General features: G+C 40.7%; 1 protein-coding gene across 1 annotated transcript; it reads left to right on the plus strand.

Annotated features, from left to right (window-relative positions):
• Positions 1-5,529: 5,529 nt before the first annotated feature.
• Positions 5,530-18,330, plus strand: oprd1a (opioid receptor, delta 1a). The gene is made up of 3 exons (XM_010739867.3): positions 5,530-6,172; positions 15,372-15,727; positions 17,218-18,330. The coding sequence occupies exons 1-3, from the start codon at positions 5,913-5,915 to the stop codon at positions 17,745-17,747; spliced, it is 1,146 nt and encodes a 381-aa protein (XP_010738169.1). The 5' UTR covers positions 5,530-5,912; the 3' UTR covers positions 17,748-18,330.
• The last annotated feature ends 277 nt before the right edge of the window (positions 18,331-18,607 follow it).

Genomic DNA, 18,607 nt, shown 5'->3' on the forward strand with positions numbered 1-18,607 from the left:
ATACACTGAGTGACAGCCAGCCTATTGAATCGCAAAGCATACAATGACCAGAGTTATAAAGTTATAAATCATAGAGCGCTATGGTACCAAGAATCTGAAAGAAAAGAGAAGCACAAGTTTTCTTCCTTGCTGAGATGCTCCTCTAGATTGTTCAAAGTTGGGAACAAGTATATGTATTTATGAAGAGGTCTGACACTGCCCATCCACCATTTATTAAAAGTATAGAAGAAAATGGTTATATATGGTAGTAGTCTCAAATAACTTACTTTGTGTCAGAGCAGTAACTCAATTATTTATGCTGTAATGCAAATCTATGAGTAGATTTCAGGGCAAAGCACCTACATGTACAGATTTGTTTTTCTCTTGTGTGCAAGTGGAAGTTTTACGTCATGGTGGCAGAAGAGAGGAGGGGTTAGGGTGTCACGTGAAAACATGAGTTATCCTCCTGAACCATGAAAATTTAAAGCAGCTTTCATGGAAATATGTACCTTAGATTTGATATTTCATGTGTAGAAAACACTGACAGTATAAATAATGAACGGTGTATGTGTGAGGTCACCCATAGGGTTCTGAAGAGTCGTTTTAAAGCTTTAAACCTGTGGCTGAGGCTGCCGTCATGTTAGTTGTCCTGCTTCTTCTGCCTTCTGACAAACAGTCAGATGGGCATACAGCTACAACCACACCATCCTTGGTTCTTCTATATTTTCGAACACAAAATGTTACCTTGTTCTTGTTCAAACGTGAGTCAGCGACACTTGTAGTATAATCCTAATCTTAGAAAATACTGGCACTTATAGTAGCTTATATCTTTTCCCCACAGACCTTTAACAAAGTCTAGGAAAGGAAAAGCACATTACTCCTGTTTGAGTCACACTGCACTGACTCCCCACTTCGTTTAGAATTGATTTTTTTCCAGGACCTTTTTACTCCAACACTAAGCTCCTAATTGTGTAGCACCTTGTTACGTCTCAGACTAAAGTCAACTAAAGACCTGCTCATTCAGGCATCCTTTTAGTTAAAGTAGTATGCTTTTATCCCGTTCTGTTGTTCAGTTCTGCCTTTTTACTGGATCTTTCATTCTATTCTTATGAGATTTTTTTTTTTGTATTTCTTTATATTTCTATTGTGTTTTGCTTTAGTGAAACCCTTTATGTTGCATTTCATATATGAAAGATGCTATACAGCCAATAGTTATTATTTCCAACATGACTGACTGTGACTCAGGTTTGTAAGGCACATACTGTACCTCTCACATTCCCGACTAATTCATAAGCTGTGTTTGTCTGCTTCAGGGCCAGCAAAGACACTGTGGTACACTGAACCTTAGCATTGAGTGTTGGAGTGCACTAAAGTTTAAGCTCTTCATTTATTCATGTTTCTTTTTTAGCAACTTCTGATTTCAGCAACTGCCCAGATACTGGAACAAATGACTATTTGCTTTTCGTTTTACTTTTTATTAGTTATTGTTGCTACGTCTGGCAAGGCAGCACACCTGCAGTTTACAGATTTCTTTTTGAATAATTGAACTTTTTTTTTAGGAGACATGCAGCGTATTGTCTGGAACTGGCTATCATAGATGAGAGAGCGGTCTTGGTGGTTTGTGAGGTTCCTGAGTTGTTGTTTTTATCAATACACAAATAAGAGGAGCATTCACACGGCATTGACTGGATGTATCAGGTAAACATTCAAAGTCATGGTTAATTTAGATAAGCTATCAATAACAATAATGTGTTTAGGATTGTTATTATGTGTAAACAGATCGACCTGTGACCACCCTTGGTGTTTAGGCATTTTTTTTTTTTTATTCACTCCCTTTTGCGGTTGCCGATGACGTTACATATACCCAAGCCATGTTTTATCCCATCATGTCTTGTCACCCAGTCTATTAAGGTCTGCCCTGCCTCATCTCACCTGTTATGTCTCATTTCACAGAAAAGAAAAACAGCATAAAAACATTACCTATACTCTGATAAAATCCGAGAACAGGTTCCAGAGTGGCTAAATAATACACAGTGGATATGAAGGTTATGAGCATGGCTTTTTATAATGTAACATGTAACCTAGAAAGTAAAGAAAGTGCTTCTTGGCATCCTAGATTTACATCCAGGGTCCGGTCTGTGGTTAGTCTATGTTTAACATGCAGAAGAAATCACAAACTTTGTGTCTTAACATAACCATTTTGGATGTGCTAGGTTCGTGTTTCCTGGTGTTTCCCTGCCCTTCGTGTTCTGTGTCTGTTTTTGTCTCCCCTGTCTGTGCAGGTTGGACGTGTCTGACCTATTTCATCGACCACTCCCTCATTGATCCTCACCTGCTCTGCTCTCACACCTGCATCTCATCATCTCATCTAGCTCCTGCAGTATTTAACTCCGGTTTTACCCCCCAAGACTCTGAAGAAACCTTCTTTGAAGAGTCTTTGTTGTAGATGTTTTTGGATTGAAGCTTCTTTTTGACATCTGTTTTTGTCCCTGACACACTAACCTACCCTTGTCTGCCCTGAAGATTTCCCCCCTGGACGCCTCCTGTCTTATCTGTTTGTGTTTTGTCTTGGCAATAAAAGCCTTCAAAGTCAGCTCCTGTTTGCATCGTGGGTTCAGTGTCCTGCCAAGTGCAAGCTTACCAAACCATAAACAAGTTAAGTAATGCTGCAGTCTGTACGAGTGCATTGTGAGGCTGCTTATTTTGGCAGAAAACAAATAAGTTGAGTGAAGTCAAGTGAACATTTTTGCAACTTTCCAGGTAGGTTGATTGACAACATTTCCTCATTTTGACATAAAATATAGTTTGGTCTGCATTACATCTTCCTCATGTGTAGGGGACATGGCTTGTATATCAGCTAAGATGTCTTTATACAGTCACGGCCTCATTTATAGTGTGCAGCTGATAGTTAATCCAATGTTCACTAAATCTAAATTTGACCCCTCGTGCTCGAAACAATAAGTATTCTATATTTCCTCTAAATTGCAATCTTGTCACGTTAGAAAAGACTCGGCTAATAAAATATCATGGGACACTCTTCACTGAAATATAAACATATGTTATGTTGAGGAGCTTTAATGCATTAAATCTGTAAATTAAAACCAGTTTAAAGTCTAATTAGTCCCTCTGCACATGTCGTACAGATGTGTGTGTTCGCTCAAGATACTGTGGTGTACTAGGTGAATTTGCCGTCACACGTGGATTTAGCATAAATCAACATAATGAACATACACAAGCTTACATTTACCACATGAGGAACTCACTGTAACACAAGACACATCGTGCTGACAAAGTGATGTTTTCGATGCTGTTTTATTAACATCTGACTGTGAAAAGCAGAGGAGCTTCATCTATTTTAGAGCTGGCAGAAACATCCTTTATACTTTTGCTCCTGTGTGTCATATATAAAATGTCGAGTATTGACTACAGCCCCTTGCAGGCTGCTTCGGCATGTGGAGAAATCCAAAGCTTCGATAGCTCTGACGATTCACTGAACAGTAAATTGAGACTTAAGTGCCTTGTTTAAGGGTCAGCTGGAGTGATGGAGTGGAGAGTGTTCCTCCTCTTAATTTTGTTTTACCATTTAGCCTGGGGATCCGAGCTAATGACCTTTCAATCACGGTCCACTTTTGAGTCCTCGCTGGGAATGGGGGATGAGACTTCTGTTCCTTGTTGTCTCTCAACATCCCCTTCATTATTTGTCTCGGGTGGAGAAAACATAACAAAGAAGAAATGCAAATGCGTGGTGTGGAGGTAAAATTCACAACAACATAATTAATCAGTGTTCCTTAGACGTTTTCTCTTAGAGGTAATTAAGAATTTAGCTGGTATCTCCCAAAAGGGGCAGCACTCTGGGAATTGCATCAAGCGTAAAGCAAATGAAAAGTCTTCTACAGAGAGGAAAACTCAACACTAATTAAATGACATTGCGGAGAAACGGCTAGTTCAATTACGCTGATGGAAGGAAAGGAGTCAGGAGAGCAGGAGTAAGTGATACACATTACGCTTCTGCACATGCATATTGTTCTGGAAAGGTGGCGAGGGTGGCCCGGCTGATGAGTCTAAATGGGAGAATGATCAAAAAGGAAAGAGCGAGGCGGGGAATGGGTTAAGGAGAGTGATGGATCTGAAGCAGCTAATGGCCCACCTGAATCGCAGCACAGTTGTATATCTGCTAAGAATTTCATTTCCCAGGAGGCACATCAGATAAGCGTTGATGAGCAAGTACAGTATGGGATCGATCTACCTTTTGTCTGCCCAGGAGACAACTCTGGAATTGCTGTTTGCCTGCACCTCTGGCTCACCTTGATCAATCCTACGGAGGGACAGCAGGGAAGCGACATGATGTGTTAAGGACACTCTGGGTTTTATTGATGTACAGTAGCTAAAGCAGAGTGGCTCTATTCAGTTGGATGTTGCATTGAAGAGAAAGAAATGTGTGTCTTTATGGTGTTTGGTTCTCTCATAGTGTCAATTTGAATGCAGCATGCTGTTGTTTTCAATGAAAAACCATAAAAAGATGTACACTACCTACACAGCAGCAAACAGCAGACAGCAAACATAGAGGTAGCTAAAGAGCCAGAACTTCCTCGTTAGGAGTTGGCTACAGAGACTACAAAGAGAGAGAATATTGAACTTACAAATCCAAATGAATGATGATATTACCAGCCGGTGTTTGAATTGCCTGCTAACGAGTTCACAATTTCAACTTCAAACACGTCAATGATGCGTTTACAACTTATTTCCGCTGCACCCAGGCGGCCAAAGAAATGTTTTATTGCAGGTTAAGCCAACACGGACGATTAGTCTTTAAAGAGTCAAGGCTGATGAGTGCTTTGCTGCCCTCTCTTGTTGAGGCTTTCAAACCTGACAAACCTCTGACAACAGCCAGCCTTGGTGTGGGGGTGATTGGTCAGAAATGTCCTCTGTTGCACCTGTAACCACACCCAACAGTGATGTCACAGGTTACTGGGGTACACCTGTTAGTCACTAAGGTGAGACGTTAAAGCTCTGGAGATCAGTAAAAACTGTTTTAAGGGGTGTTAAGTTACTCTTTGAAGTGTAAAATCTATATTTCTATGAGAACTGGATTGGCAACTCCATCTGCTGATGAAGATGGTATAATAAAAGATGGTAGAAAGTTGTAAAAGGACCTTGCTGTGATTAGATTGTTCTCTCAATTGCAATACACTCCATCATCATCTCATTCACTGCAGCGGCACTGAAAACTACATTAGGAGGCTCTAATGATTTGGGGATTTAATCCAACAGCAGTCAAAACAGTGTGGAACCCTTCAGGCACATCCCTAAATTACTTCAATGGGAACTTTCATCGATTTTGGACTCGTTTGTTTGTTGGCAGCTGGGTTGATCGTTTTCACAGCTTGTGAACAGACGTCGTTTCTTTCTGCAATCAGCTACCTTGCACCTGGTTTCATAGCCAAACCTGGAGACAAAAAGATATCCAATGTGATAGGCGTTTACATTTGATTATGACTGAGAAAGATTTATTACTCGTCCAGAAAGTGATTATTTCTTTGTCTCAGCTCTGATTTTTAAAGATCAAATCAGGATTCTGCGTCTGTATGGTGCACACATCACCTTACAATCCCCGTTTCGACGCTCTTAATGCGCAGCCTTGACGTCGACGCACGGGTATAAGAGGAGCGCCCAGGCTGTGAGGTGGAGATCTTGGAGAGTAGAGGCGCACACAGCTACAACAGAGCGCACAGGCACAGCTGACCAGCTGCTCCTCTTCCAACTGGATAAAAAACACAAGAACAACCTCAATTCTTCTTTTTGTAACGCTTTAACTCTCTTTCCACTTCTTGCGTTTAGTCCGACCCCTCACCTTCCTAATAATTAACTTCCTTTAGATACATTTTTACGCGCAAGTTTTCAGCACCACAATCAGAGCCGGCAGTGGCCGCAGCATGGAGCCGTACACGGTCCCGGGAGCTCAGCTCTCCCTGTCCGACCTCTACTCCGTCATCCCTTATAATGTCACCTTCCCGGACGATGAGAGCAGCTTGATGGGGGACAGGCTGCTGAACTCCACCGAGCAGCAGCAGCAGCAGGGTCCGGTGAGGAGCACCGCGGGTATAATCATAGCCATATCCATCACGGCGCTCTACTCGGTCATTTGCGTGGTGGGACTTCTGGGCAACGTCCTCGTCATGTACGGGGTGGTCAGGTAAACGCTGCTGATTTTTTGTTTTGTTTTCTGCAATCATTGCTTGGACTACTGAGACTTGATAGCCTTGCGTGAAATACACCTGCATGCACTCAGTATGTCATTGTGCGCTCATGAGACCTTATTTGAAATGAAGTATTGATGAGTTTTAGTGATTATTTCACAAATTCTACACGTTTTTGTGCATATTCATGCAAAGTTTATTTTTTGTTTTTGGACCATACTCTTTTTGGCAAACACTTTCAAATCTTTCCTTTTAAACTGATTGAGTGTGAGATTTTCTGCAAGCCTTTCTCTGTAAATGGGTCTACTTTAGATTAAGTGGTGTTGTACAGAGCAGCTGCAAAAATGAGACATTTTTAAGATGGACACAGTGTCTGTATCCTAAAGTCCCCCCCAGGTGGCACAGCATTAACAACCCTCTTTCTCTGGTTGTCTCTGGGGTGCCTGTATGCACCCCTCCCTGCATTTTTCTATTTCTTTGTGTGAACTATGTGCATCTCAAGATCGCCCTGCATAAACCGTGAGACGGGTTCTTTCATTATTTCTGCACAGAGCAATGTCATGTGCAAGTTTTATGGGCAAAGAGTTGAACCTCTCGCCTCAGACACAGTTTCTCAATTTGGTCTGACTCAGCTTGAGCCTCAGGCAGAGAGAGGGCTGCTCAAACAGAGTCTTGGTTAGCTCACATAGATCTGTGGGTCATCAGATTCACACTTAAGACTGGGCTTCAATGGGAGGAGGAAAAGGAAATCCTGCAGTTAAATACTCATAATACTTTTCTCCGTCTAATCAGTAGTTTCAAACATTTAAACTAACACATTACACATAGGATTTTATAGCCATAACCTGAGTTTTCTAAAGAGTAGACTGATTTTGTCCATCGGTCGATGCTTGCAGTGTAATTGTCCACCCGTGGTCGAGCTCTGCCTTTCTCCCTCAGCTCTAAAAGCTGTAGGAAAAAGCCATACACCCACTTTGTCACTAGATACAAGCACCCTGTCATTTCCATAGCAAGGACATCCAGCCCTAACCTAACCTGCATGCTTGTCAGGAACAAAACAGCTCATATCTTTTGCAGCAGCTCTACTTGTCTTCACCCATTATATTAATTACCTTCTAATCTCTGCATGTGTTCCCCCCAATATCACCTGAAGCATTAATTACTACAGGTGGTCCGGCGAATTAAACAAGCAGGTGGAATGAATTTGAGATGGCCTTGATTTTAGCAGACAAGGATAACACAGCAAGGTGGAGGTGAAGTATTCAAGGCCAGTGGCTGTTTTTCCACCTGCAAAGAGTACTGACGAGGCAGGAAAGAAAAATAGGAATGAATCAAGTGCCAGTCTTTGGATCGAAGCAAGAAAAACTCATACAATATATACAATTCTGCTCATTATTTGAATTCAGGAGTCGGAGTGAGAATAATGGGCAAAACAGAGCGCATAAGACAAAAAAGAAAGAAGCAGTGAGGGAGGTGAGAGGGAGATAGACGTGAGCTCCAAGGACGCAGTGAATCAAATTGTGCGCAGCGATTCGTCAGCCGTTTGTGTGAGTGAAGAGGACTCATCACTGATGCCAGACCCCCTTTGAGGCGGAGGCAGAGGGAAGCTGAGCACATTAACCATCCACGACAGAATATATAATCTCCTGTGGAACATCTGTAAACTCGCAAGGTGCTCGCAGGGACCGAACTCAGTGAAGACACTCAAACCCAAAGACACAGATGTGATGTAATTTAAAAAGACAGCTGAGTAAGCACTGATCTCTACTTGTTTACGACGTGTACTGTGGATTTATTAGCTCGACAATTTTATTGTGTGCTGCTATAAATGATGACGTCTGTGGCAAAGAAAGAAAAGTTTAGTTTTTTTCCTGTGACTGCTTATTATCCTTACCAGGGTCACGGAGTAGGGGAGCTGGAGCTGATCCCAGCTGACATTGGTCAAGAGCAACTCATCCATAAGTTTAAAAAACAAATGTATTGAATTACTGTACAGTGGCTACAACCACAAAGACTCAGCGACAAAGACAAAATCTGGTTCAGGGGCCAGGAGGCCAGGCATCAGGGAGCGCCCACCCCCAAGACTGGACGATTAAGTGACTCGCTGTGGCCTCTTGAGGCTCAGAGTGGAATTACGAGAGGTAGCTTGTTAGCAAACTGGACTAACATCGTTGGCATAATGTCAACTTGTTTGCAGTTAATAATCTCTAATATGTTAAAGTGTGAAAATGCAAAGAGATTTAATTTCGAGTGATAATAAATAGAGAGAAAAGCAACAAGAAATCTTTATATTTGAGAAGCTGGAACCACAAAATGTAAGTGATGTGTCCTGATAAATAACCTCAGTGATTAGTGGGCTGCCCAAATGTTACTTGAGTCATCGTCTGTCAATTAACTAATAGTTTCAGCAGTAATTAAAACTTTGATTTAGGAAACTAAAAGCCCATTTTAAAGCACCGTTCTTTTTTTCAGCATCAGGCAGCTTTTAAATTTGGCAAAGGTCATACATTTTTTATACTTCCCTCCAATTAGATTCATGGATGGAGACACTCAAATGCACACAAACCCTCATTTATATCACAGACTGCTTGGATGCACATGCCAGCATGAATTTGGCTTTGGGCTGCTCCGGCGTCGAGTGCCCGAGTCTGATTGCTGATGGAGAAACTGACACCGACACCTCTGGAGGGAGATGGTCCACATAGGACAGGTCAGCGGCTGTAGGCTCCTCTTATCTTCCAGCGACTCTTTCCTCCACCTCGCCTCATTTTGCTGATGCCACACCTTTTTTTTTTTAGATAAGAACTGGCTCTTGCAATTTAGTGGCCTCCATTTGAAATCAGTTTGATGTGCAGCCATTGTGGAAGCCTGGATTAGTTTGTGTGAAAGTGGATTCTGAACTGAGCTGCTTCTGCTTCTCTGGATTATTGTTCCAATTTGTCTGGGAAAGCAGACCCTGGAGAGCTTTCTCATACTGTACTGTAGCTACAGCGCGAGTCAACACAACATCATTCATTTTTTCTTTATGGACCGGCTGAGAATATCACATCCCATTGACAGTAGAAGCATGTCTGTGTTGGTGCGTGTGTTTGTGTCTATTTTCTGGGCTTAGTCAACAAAGGCCACTGTGTCTCAATGAGTCACGCCTGACTTGTGTCAGCAGAACTAGCACACAGATAAAGAATCGAGACCGATTTAAATGCAAATACATACTCTCTATAGAGGAGTGTGGATTTGCAGGAGCTTGAAATTGACAAAAGGCAGTAAAAATACAAGAATGGACAAGAACTAGTATTAATTATTTATCAAAATAATACTGTATGATGCTTATATTTTCCTCTAACTTGCAAATCACTCATAAAATATATCTAAGTGACTAGTCTTTCATTGATTTATTTTCTGCTCTTTCGATTTTTCAGCTTGATCCTTGCCGACCTTTTAATAATTTTCCTATACAGACGCCAAAGGCAGCCACGTCAATCATCACAGAGTAAATCGAGCTGGCTGGAAAGACACAAATAGCATACTGTATAGAAGCCAGTCGTTTCTTCAAAATAAAACACCCTGTGCAAGGCTTCGATTATAAAAACAGCCAGAAGGGAAAACACTTATAAAAAAGGAGACATGTATGTTTGTATATAAATAACGTGTATAAAGTTTATTTTACTTAAATTAAATGCTATATAGACCAAACAAGAGATTTTGCTTTCCAAAATAATGCATTTAAAAAAACGTAGTTTTACTAGTTTTACATTTAAATATGGATATCATCACCATCTTATCGTACAGTATAAACATGAGGAAAAGAGCATATGTTGTGTGGAAAAGGTAAATGACTAAATAAAGAGTCCTAAAATAGGAAAAACCAAAGAATTAGTGAAAGATAAGTGAAGTAATTATGTTATAATTTCTTTTATCATATATTTTTGGCTTATCTGATGAACTTTCATAGCCTTTTGACAGCTTCAGAGCTCCACATATCCGTGTATCACTTGATTATAGTGTGCACTTTCGACCCTGTCTGGTTAGATGTGATTTACATAGTGCTGAGCTGGTGGCGTTTGATAAATGGTGAGCTGAATGATAAACCAGTAGCGATGGTAGTGATCAATGGCAGTCCATCTCGTTGGGGAATCGTTCGCATGGCCTACAGACACCAGAGGTCAGTTACAGCAGTCATTGGATGCTGCTTTTTTTTCTGCCATGTGATGCTTTCCTCTAACATCTCGTCCTCCTCCACCCTGTTTATCCTGATTTTAAATTAACATCACGCGAGATCATGATCATTTTCTCAAACTTCTTAGCCTTCCTCTTGTATAAAGCTGATCCTAATGATCTTCAATATTCTTTATCTTTCTTATTTTTCTGCAATAATCAGCACTCGAGATGACAGTATGATCCAAGAGAAACTTGATTAGCTTATAAATGGATCTACATAATATCAGGCATTTGTCTGCGTGATCAAATTTAAGTCTCGATGTCGCGTCTTTCTTCTTTCAAAAAACGAGAATCTCATTAATTTGCCACAAATATATTTCAAATGTCTGATTTGTCCCTTTATTGCTTCATAAGGAGAAAACTTGAAGAAGCCTTCTGCTTTTCCTCGTGACTAGACAGGATCATTTGTTTTAGATAATTTTTTTTCCTGTGCTCCTTGGAGAAATTAAAAAGATGATTTATTTCTGATGAGACCGAGACAAGACTATTGTGAGGCAGCAAACTTTTCCTTTGCTGAGACTTCTATTTCTTCTAATGTGGATGTGTTTGTGGAAGGGATTGGACAGCCATGACGGCCTCCTAGCAAAAAGTCCACACTGTAAGGATACCATAAAAAGAAAAGTGGGTGATCAAACATCACAGAGCGAGTGCCAAAGGAAAGCATTGCTTCACTGCAACATGAAAAAGGGTGCTACTGTACGTCTGGACATAATTGCTTCTCCAAGCCTGCAAAAAAGCAAGATGGGTGCTTAAAAGCTTCCCCGCTCTATCTGAATTATATGCTAAACAATTAACCATAACATCACAGTGTGAAATTAAAGTCTTGTCGTGTGCTCGTCTCCTGCTGAGGGGAAGCACAAGTTAGAGCTCAGAGTCATGCATTAATAGCACAAAACCGCCTCCCTTGTAGCTGCTTCATGCCACGCTGCCAGGTCTTTGATATCCTCGTAATTGAACCGATCTCTTTTGTGCCAGTGTGGATGTGACATAATATCTTGGGGTCAAGAAAACTGTATCGACCAATCTCAAATCTCAGTTATTTTACCCCTTATTTAGTGTACTCGTGTGTACAAACAGACCCTGCAGTCTGATGTCAAAGACATTATTTTTACCTTTCCTCCATTTTCTATCCTAATCTCCACATATTATACCAGAATGAGTGGTATGGCCTCAACACACACACACACACAGTGCTTGTTTACTGAAGGAAGGGAGTTCTGTCACAACATGGGACGCACCGTGTGCAGGCCTGACTTGTCAGGTTGGGTTAGAGAGAGGGTTTCATTCTGAAAGTGAGGATGAACATGATCTTCTCCGCGTGACAAAAAGGCTTCAAACAGATTGTGACAGTTTTTGTCATAACCTATAATAGTTTTCATTTTCTCCCTTATCCCATGGCGCTCGCTTCACCAACAGCCCTTACGTAAAGCTCACTGCTCACCTTTGCCGTAAGTATTTAATACAGGCATCAGATCAGGATGATCAAACATACACGGGAATGTTCAAAAGCAGCCACGCGTTGCTGACTTCATAGGTTCACTGTTTCCTTTTGTCGAGATTGAAAGATGAAGAACTAAAAATGTGTTGCAGATCCATACTGAATGGATAGTCTACAGACCTACAGACATTTTGTCGTAACATTAAGAAGCACAGTTGTAATTCACAACATTAAATATGACTTAAGCCTCATTTAAATGACAATGACATTCGAGGTGGAGGTGAGGAATTAAATATTCACAGCGCTCCTCGTTCATTTAGCTCATCTTTAAAATTTCCGGGAAATTACAGGGTGTCGTTCATAATCGTCATGGACACTGAGCAAGGCAAAGTCAAATGAGAAAGCTAAAAGCCTTCCTCATGAGGACACGGGACAAATGAAGGGGAGGTGCAAAGAGAGAGAGATGTTAAGCAACATTGGTGTGAAGTGAATTTCAATCAGAAATCTGACACAGACATGAAACTCAGATGTCCCGTTTTCAAATTGATTCAATTTTATTTACTTAGTGCCAAATCAAAACAGAAGTTATCTCATGGCACTTTTCATATATGGTCTAGACCATACTCTTAATAAAACGATTTACAGAGACCCAACAATTCCCAACGTAAGCAAGTATATGGCAAAGAAAAACCTCCTTTTAACAGGCTTGAACAGAACCCAGCTTATTGGTGGGCGACCATCTGCTGCAGCCGATGAAGTTAAAGACACGGTCTACTTAGAAATAAAAAGAAAAGATGATCCAGGACTTGCCCAAATTTTACTTTGTGTTGGTGTTTTGTTTTGTTTTTTTAAAGATAATTTTTTTGGCCTTTAATGATAGGACAGCTGAAGATAGACAGAAAGCAGGGGGCAGAGAGAGGGGGAGTGACACGCAGTAAATGGCCGTCCGATGTGGGATTCGAACCAGGGGCAGCTGCAGCGAGGACTGTAGCCTCCACACACGGGGCGGCCGCTCAACCCACTATGCTACCGTTCGCCCTTGTGTTGGTGTTTTTATCTAAACATCTTACTTGTCTTACTTCATTTTCACTTAAAAGTCAAACTTCACAAAGAGGACAAGCCCATGGCAACAAAACAAAAAACAAAACTCAGGTATAAATGCAGTTTGAATCAGGCTTAATTTTCATCTAGGCTAAATGTCCCAATAAGCCAAGTCATTGATCCAGTATGCTTAATAGCAGCTCTCTAGAACTGAATGTAGAATGTAGACATTAATTATATACTCATAAATATTTGTATTAACTCAGTATAAATGTGTACATTTGAATCAGATTCTCCTTTCACTGAAAAGAGGAGACATTGTTTGTTAGGATGTTGTCTGCTGACAGTGAGCAATGACTCAGCTGATTCAACTCTTTGACAGTGGCCATCTTAATTATATATTTTGTGATTCAGCTGAGTACATTCATGTCAAACTATTTATTATATCTGACAAAGTTTCTATCACGTTCAATTTAGTTCAGTCACTAATATATCATCAATGGACCAACTCCCAAAGTGCCATCTGATAAATGTCATCAATTCAACTCTTGATGAGTATGGCATGAGCTGAGAGTCCTGCTTCCAGAAAGACAACAACACATCACAGTGAGGGACCTTGTTGTTGCCAAGGCAACAACTAATGGGTATACCAATAAATAACACTTAAAGGCTCTTTTTGGAGCTACCTTGCTCACTTACTCAATTATCAAGTAGTACGCTGGCAGACCGACTAAAAGCAGAGCAAAACAAATGAAAAACGTGTTTTCATTATGCTTCACATCATTGGCTCATGCACAAGCTGTGCAGCTAGCCACATCCAGTATATTCATGAAAGTGTACAGCTCGGACATTATATTATATATATCACTGTTACTCTGGAGATGCAGCTTTCTCCCTGTTGAAGAAAGATTGTTTGGATGGATGGGTCAGACAAACACAGGAGACCCCTGTTCATGTCCTGTGTGAAATCAAAAGTCAGCAGTCATTTATACTTATTTTAAGTAATGTATGTAAGAACTGTTTCACAATGTTAACACGTTTATTGCATGACGATGAAGAGACTTTTTTCCCTGCATGATCAAAACTCATAATGCAGCTTCACATGAAAATGCCTAGACATGACACACAAAATGTTATTCATTCACCATCCCATGGTGTCACGTTGGCATAATAATGTACCAAAAATTTGTGAATTCCTTGAAATATCTCTCCACTCCTGAATATTTTAGTCCCTTGTTTGGGACTTTATTTCTATGACTGTCTACGTTAAGGACACGGTACTAGTTTGACACAAAGAAACCTGTCAAACCAGCAAGTATTAATCCTTTAATCACTTCCATTAATACAAATGAGACGTGTTTATTAACAAAAGTCAGTCCCTTATAGGCTGGCTTAGCCCAATAAAAAACAGCAAACATCCGCAAATCCTGATGAAAACATGATTTTATTTAAATTCAGTGCTAATGCTGGTAAAGGATTATACAATTTACATATACAGCATCATCACAAATTAATATGCGTTTCTAGGTTCGGCTGTAAAATCTTGTTGTAAATATGCTCCCATCACTACTACCACCAATACCCCAAGGTTACTGTCTGTACTGCCTGAGTGAAATATGACCAAAAGAAAAATCTATATCCATTTAGAACTTAGTTGGATTCAAGTGAAACAGAAGATTACAGCACCAACACGAATATTATTTCTCATTTTTCTTCTCGATTATGTAATCTGCTGTTCTTGTTCAAAAACATACAGCTCTCTCTGTAATACTTATTATGCCATATATCTTAATACCATTTAGCACTTTAGCACCGGCCCCTAATGCTTGCCCTTTGGGCAGCTCTATGCAGGCAAGTTGGATTGCATTCAGATGCAATAATTAAAAAAACCCTGCTACCTCCTAGGAAACTAAATGAGCTGAGAGGTACGGCATGAACACATCCGGCAAGGTTTCTGATGAGAGAAGCCTTTATGAAAATAAGTCTAATGCCCAAGAGGAAAACTCTGACCCCAATAATGCAATATTGTAGAGTGGTGTTGATGATCATTATTTTTTCATATACATGAGAAAAAAACCTTCTTGATCTCATGTACACACAAAGAAAAATGCAGTCCCATGCTAAAAGCTGCTAAAAGAGTCCAGCACATACATAATATATATGACCCTCAATTTGATAGTGGCAGTATTTTCTTTCCACAACTCTCTGGTGCTTTCTGTGCAAGTAGGCTGCTTGATCAGAGACCAGAAAGCCAATTGTAGCCATTATCTCAAATCAGTCATCTATAAGAAAAAATCTAAGCTGTGAAGAATTAGCATTAGACATCCACAGCTCTACACTGCACATCTATACCATGGGGGATTTAACTCCTCATCTGAGCCATGAAAACAAGCTGCGCAGTGAATATCACTTTTAAATCCCCATATCCCATAACAGAGACTTTAAAGCTGTTCTCATTACTGCTGCTGCTTATTCTCTTGCTCTGTGATCACAACCAGATACACCAAGATGAAGACGGCCACAAACATCTACATCTTCAACTTGGCTCTTGCAGACGCTTTGGCCACCAGTACGCTGCCCTTCCAGAGCGCCAAATACCTCATGAACACCTGGCCGTTTGGGGAAGTCCTGTGCAAGCTCATTATTGCCATCGACTACTACAACATGTTCACAAGCATCTTCACCCTTACCATGATGAGTGTGGATCGCTACATCGCCGTGTGCCACCCCGTGAGGGCGCTGGAGTTTCGGACGCCGGTCAAGGCTAAGTTCATCAACGTGCTCATCTGGGTTCTATCCTCTGCGATTGGGGTGCCAATTATGATCATGGCTGTGACCAAAGTGACGGATAGTGGTGAGATAGTGTTTTCTTCCACATTCATTATCAATTCAAGTCTTCATGTTTTGTACAAGCATTAGCTGTCATACAGAGAATCAGTATGGCAATCCGTAAAGAACAGACACCATTCACAGGCTTTGATCTGCACAATTAGCATTTATTATGCCATGCTTCTAGTCCTGAAGACCTTCATCACACAAAGGAGCTACACTTATGACCCTGAATAATCTTTTGTGGATTTTCAGAATGAGTGGAAAAGTCTTTGAAACATTTAGACCACTGGATCCAAAAACCCTGCATTGAAACCCAAGCATAATACTTGATTCTTATTTGTAGTTGAGGGTATTTCCTTTTTGGTGTAACTGTACTACTTTTCCTGCTCACAAAATCTCCACCAGATTAAGGCATTTTGAATGATTGGTTTGGATTAGCCTAGATCACAACCTTGAAGGGGTAAAATGTCTTTCTAATAGATGTCTGAAAGGAAAAAGAAACATTAACATATAACTGATTCAAATCTGGAACACATGTTTTATGTTCAGTGCCAATCGGAGATTAGTGTGCTTTCTATGTAGCAAAGTAACCCTGGTTCACACACTCAAAGACTAGAGGTGCAACAGGTTGTTATTCCTTGTGAATGGCACCACTAAATTACATCCTGGCACTGCCCACTGTGATTCACGACTCAGAAGTTGTTCAACAGTGTGACCTGGAGAAGATGGGATAGGCGCTAGAAATGTGGGAGCGAGAACCTAAACATGAGCAACCACACTTTTACTTTACTTAGGAAACTGAAGAATGGCAGTTTTCTTACTTAAATGCAACTACTACTTCGAATGAAAGGGGGCGGGATCATTGTGGTCCACTCACTTATAGATATCTTTTTAATGAGCTACCAGATCCTCGTGTAGAAACGCATCACTTAAGAACTGACCTACTTCATTGTATGGCTATATAGTTGCAATGGAGAAAAATATAATTCCACTCAGAGGAAATTACAAAAAATATTTAATATGTTCACAAGCTTTAAAAGAGATTCTGCTACTTCCATATATATAGTCCATATACTATATGTGAACAGGCTGGTGGGCCTGTAGAGCAGTCCAGTTTCATGTGGCAATACACAGATTTGCAATTAGGGTTCACTTTCTTTTTAAACATAACCATGCCCTTTCAAAACCTTATCCAATAGTTCAGTTGCTGAATGTTCTCAATCCGTACTCCTAATCTAAATTGAAGTGTCTGTTGAATAGTCTGCAGCTTTTCATCTAACTTGAATATGTATGAAGCGGCAATAAACACCTTTGTCTTCTGGTATGGGCTGTTGTCCTATGACATACCAAACATGTCCTTTTTTAGCAACAGGGTTGGAAAAACACATTGCTACCGACAACAGTCTGTACATGCAGGAATATATTCTTGATAGTCTCTAATTTGCACAGCAGCAGCAATAGTATGATAACAGTAACATTAGGATACATTAATGAATTCTGCCCTCTTTCCAGGTAAAACCATGTGCATGCTGAAGTTCCCTGACCCTGACTGGTACTGGGACACAGTGACAAAGATCTGTGTCTTCATCTTTGCATTTGTGGTTCCTGTGATGGTCATCACCATATGTTACGGCCTGATGATCCTGCGTCTGAGGAGTGTTCGTCTGCTCTCAGGCTCCAAGGAGAAAGACCGCAACATGCGCCGCATCACCCGCATGGTCCTGGTGGTGGTGGCAGCCTTCATCATCTGCTGGACCCCCATCCACATCTTTATTATTGTGAAGACCATGGTGGACATTGACACCAGGAACCCTTTCGTCATAGCCAGCTGGCACCTGTGCATCGCCTTGGGCTACACCAACAGCAGCCTCAACCCTGTCCTCTATGCATTTTTGGATGAAAATTTCAAGAGATGCTTCAGGGATTTCTGCCTTCCCTGTCGGACACGGGTGGAGCAGAACATTCTGTCCAGAGACCGCAACAACACTCGGGAGCCGGTGTCAGTCTGCGCTCCAACAGAAGCAGGGAAGAAGCCGGCATGACTAGGCATGGACTGGGTCCCCCACAGCTCTCGCTCAAGGAGGATCCAGCAAGATCTGCAATCTGAGGTCACTCAAATATCCACAACAGAATTTTAAGAGATATTTCGGAGAAAAAGATTTAATATATATCTATTCTCTCCAATTTGGCTGACATATTGGACATTCAAAGGAATAGCTAAAGATAATGGAAAATAAGTTTCACTCTGATCTTAGGTTTCTACTAAAGTTCTGATAACGGAGTGGAATCTTTATTCGACGGAAATATAACAACTTACAAAGACAGTAGATGGTGCGATAGCCCGAAGAAAATTTCAAAGCAAGATTATGGAATAAGATCCCCAGCGCATGATTTGTTTGCCCAAAGGATGAGAGTGCAAACGTGTACAGGACTTTTTGAAAAAAAGAAAACACAGACAGGCTTGTATCTTGTCAAGAAAAGAAAACATCATTAAGATACCATCTTTCAGAGTGCATTGTCATAAAAGAGGGTGGAACAAAGGACAGCAGTGTGAAACTTTGTCCTCTGTCTTAATGCTTTTCTTCAGATTTTGCTGATTGCAGAATATTTAAAAGGCAAAAAAAAGAAAACTTTGCCATCTGTATCTTCAACATCAACACAAAACAAATGAGCCTTACAAAGAAGAACCACACAAGTGATACACACCGACAGCTGGATGATGAATTACAGAATACTTTGTTGCACAGCAAGGTCAACAACTCTATCCGGAGAAGAAGGGAAAAGATACACTTGTTCTGTGTTTTTTTTCTATCATAACAACTTTGTTGAAAGAGTAATGCTGGACTCAATGTTCCATGGATTTGAAAATGTGAAGGCCCTAAAGACATAATCAAGCTTAGTT

The sequence above is a fragment of the Larimichthys crocea genome, chromosome XIII (genome assembly GCF_000972845.2).
Source record: "Larimichthys crocea isolate SSNF chromosome XIII, L_crocea_2.0, whole genome shotgun sequence".
Classification (NCBI taxonomy): domain Eukaryota; kingdom Metazoa; phylum Chordata; class Actinopteri; family Sciaenidae; genus Larimichthys; species Larimichthys crocea.

Coding starts and splice junctions, on each gene's coding strand:
- oprd1a (XM_010739867.3), top strand. CDS start 5,913: ATGGAGCCGTACACGGTCCCGGGAGCTCAGCTCTCCCTGTCCGACCTC. Junction 6,173..15,371: donor GTCATGTACGGGGTGGTCAG/GTAAACGCTGCT, acceptor GATCACAACCAG/ATACACCAAGATGAAGACGG. Junction 15,728..17,217: donor GACCAAAGTGACGGATAGTG/GTGAGATAGTGT, acceptor CCCTCTTTCCAG/GTAAAACCATGTGCATGCTG.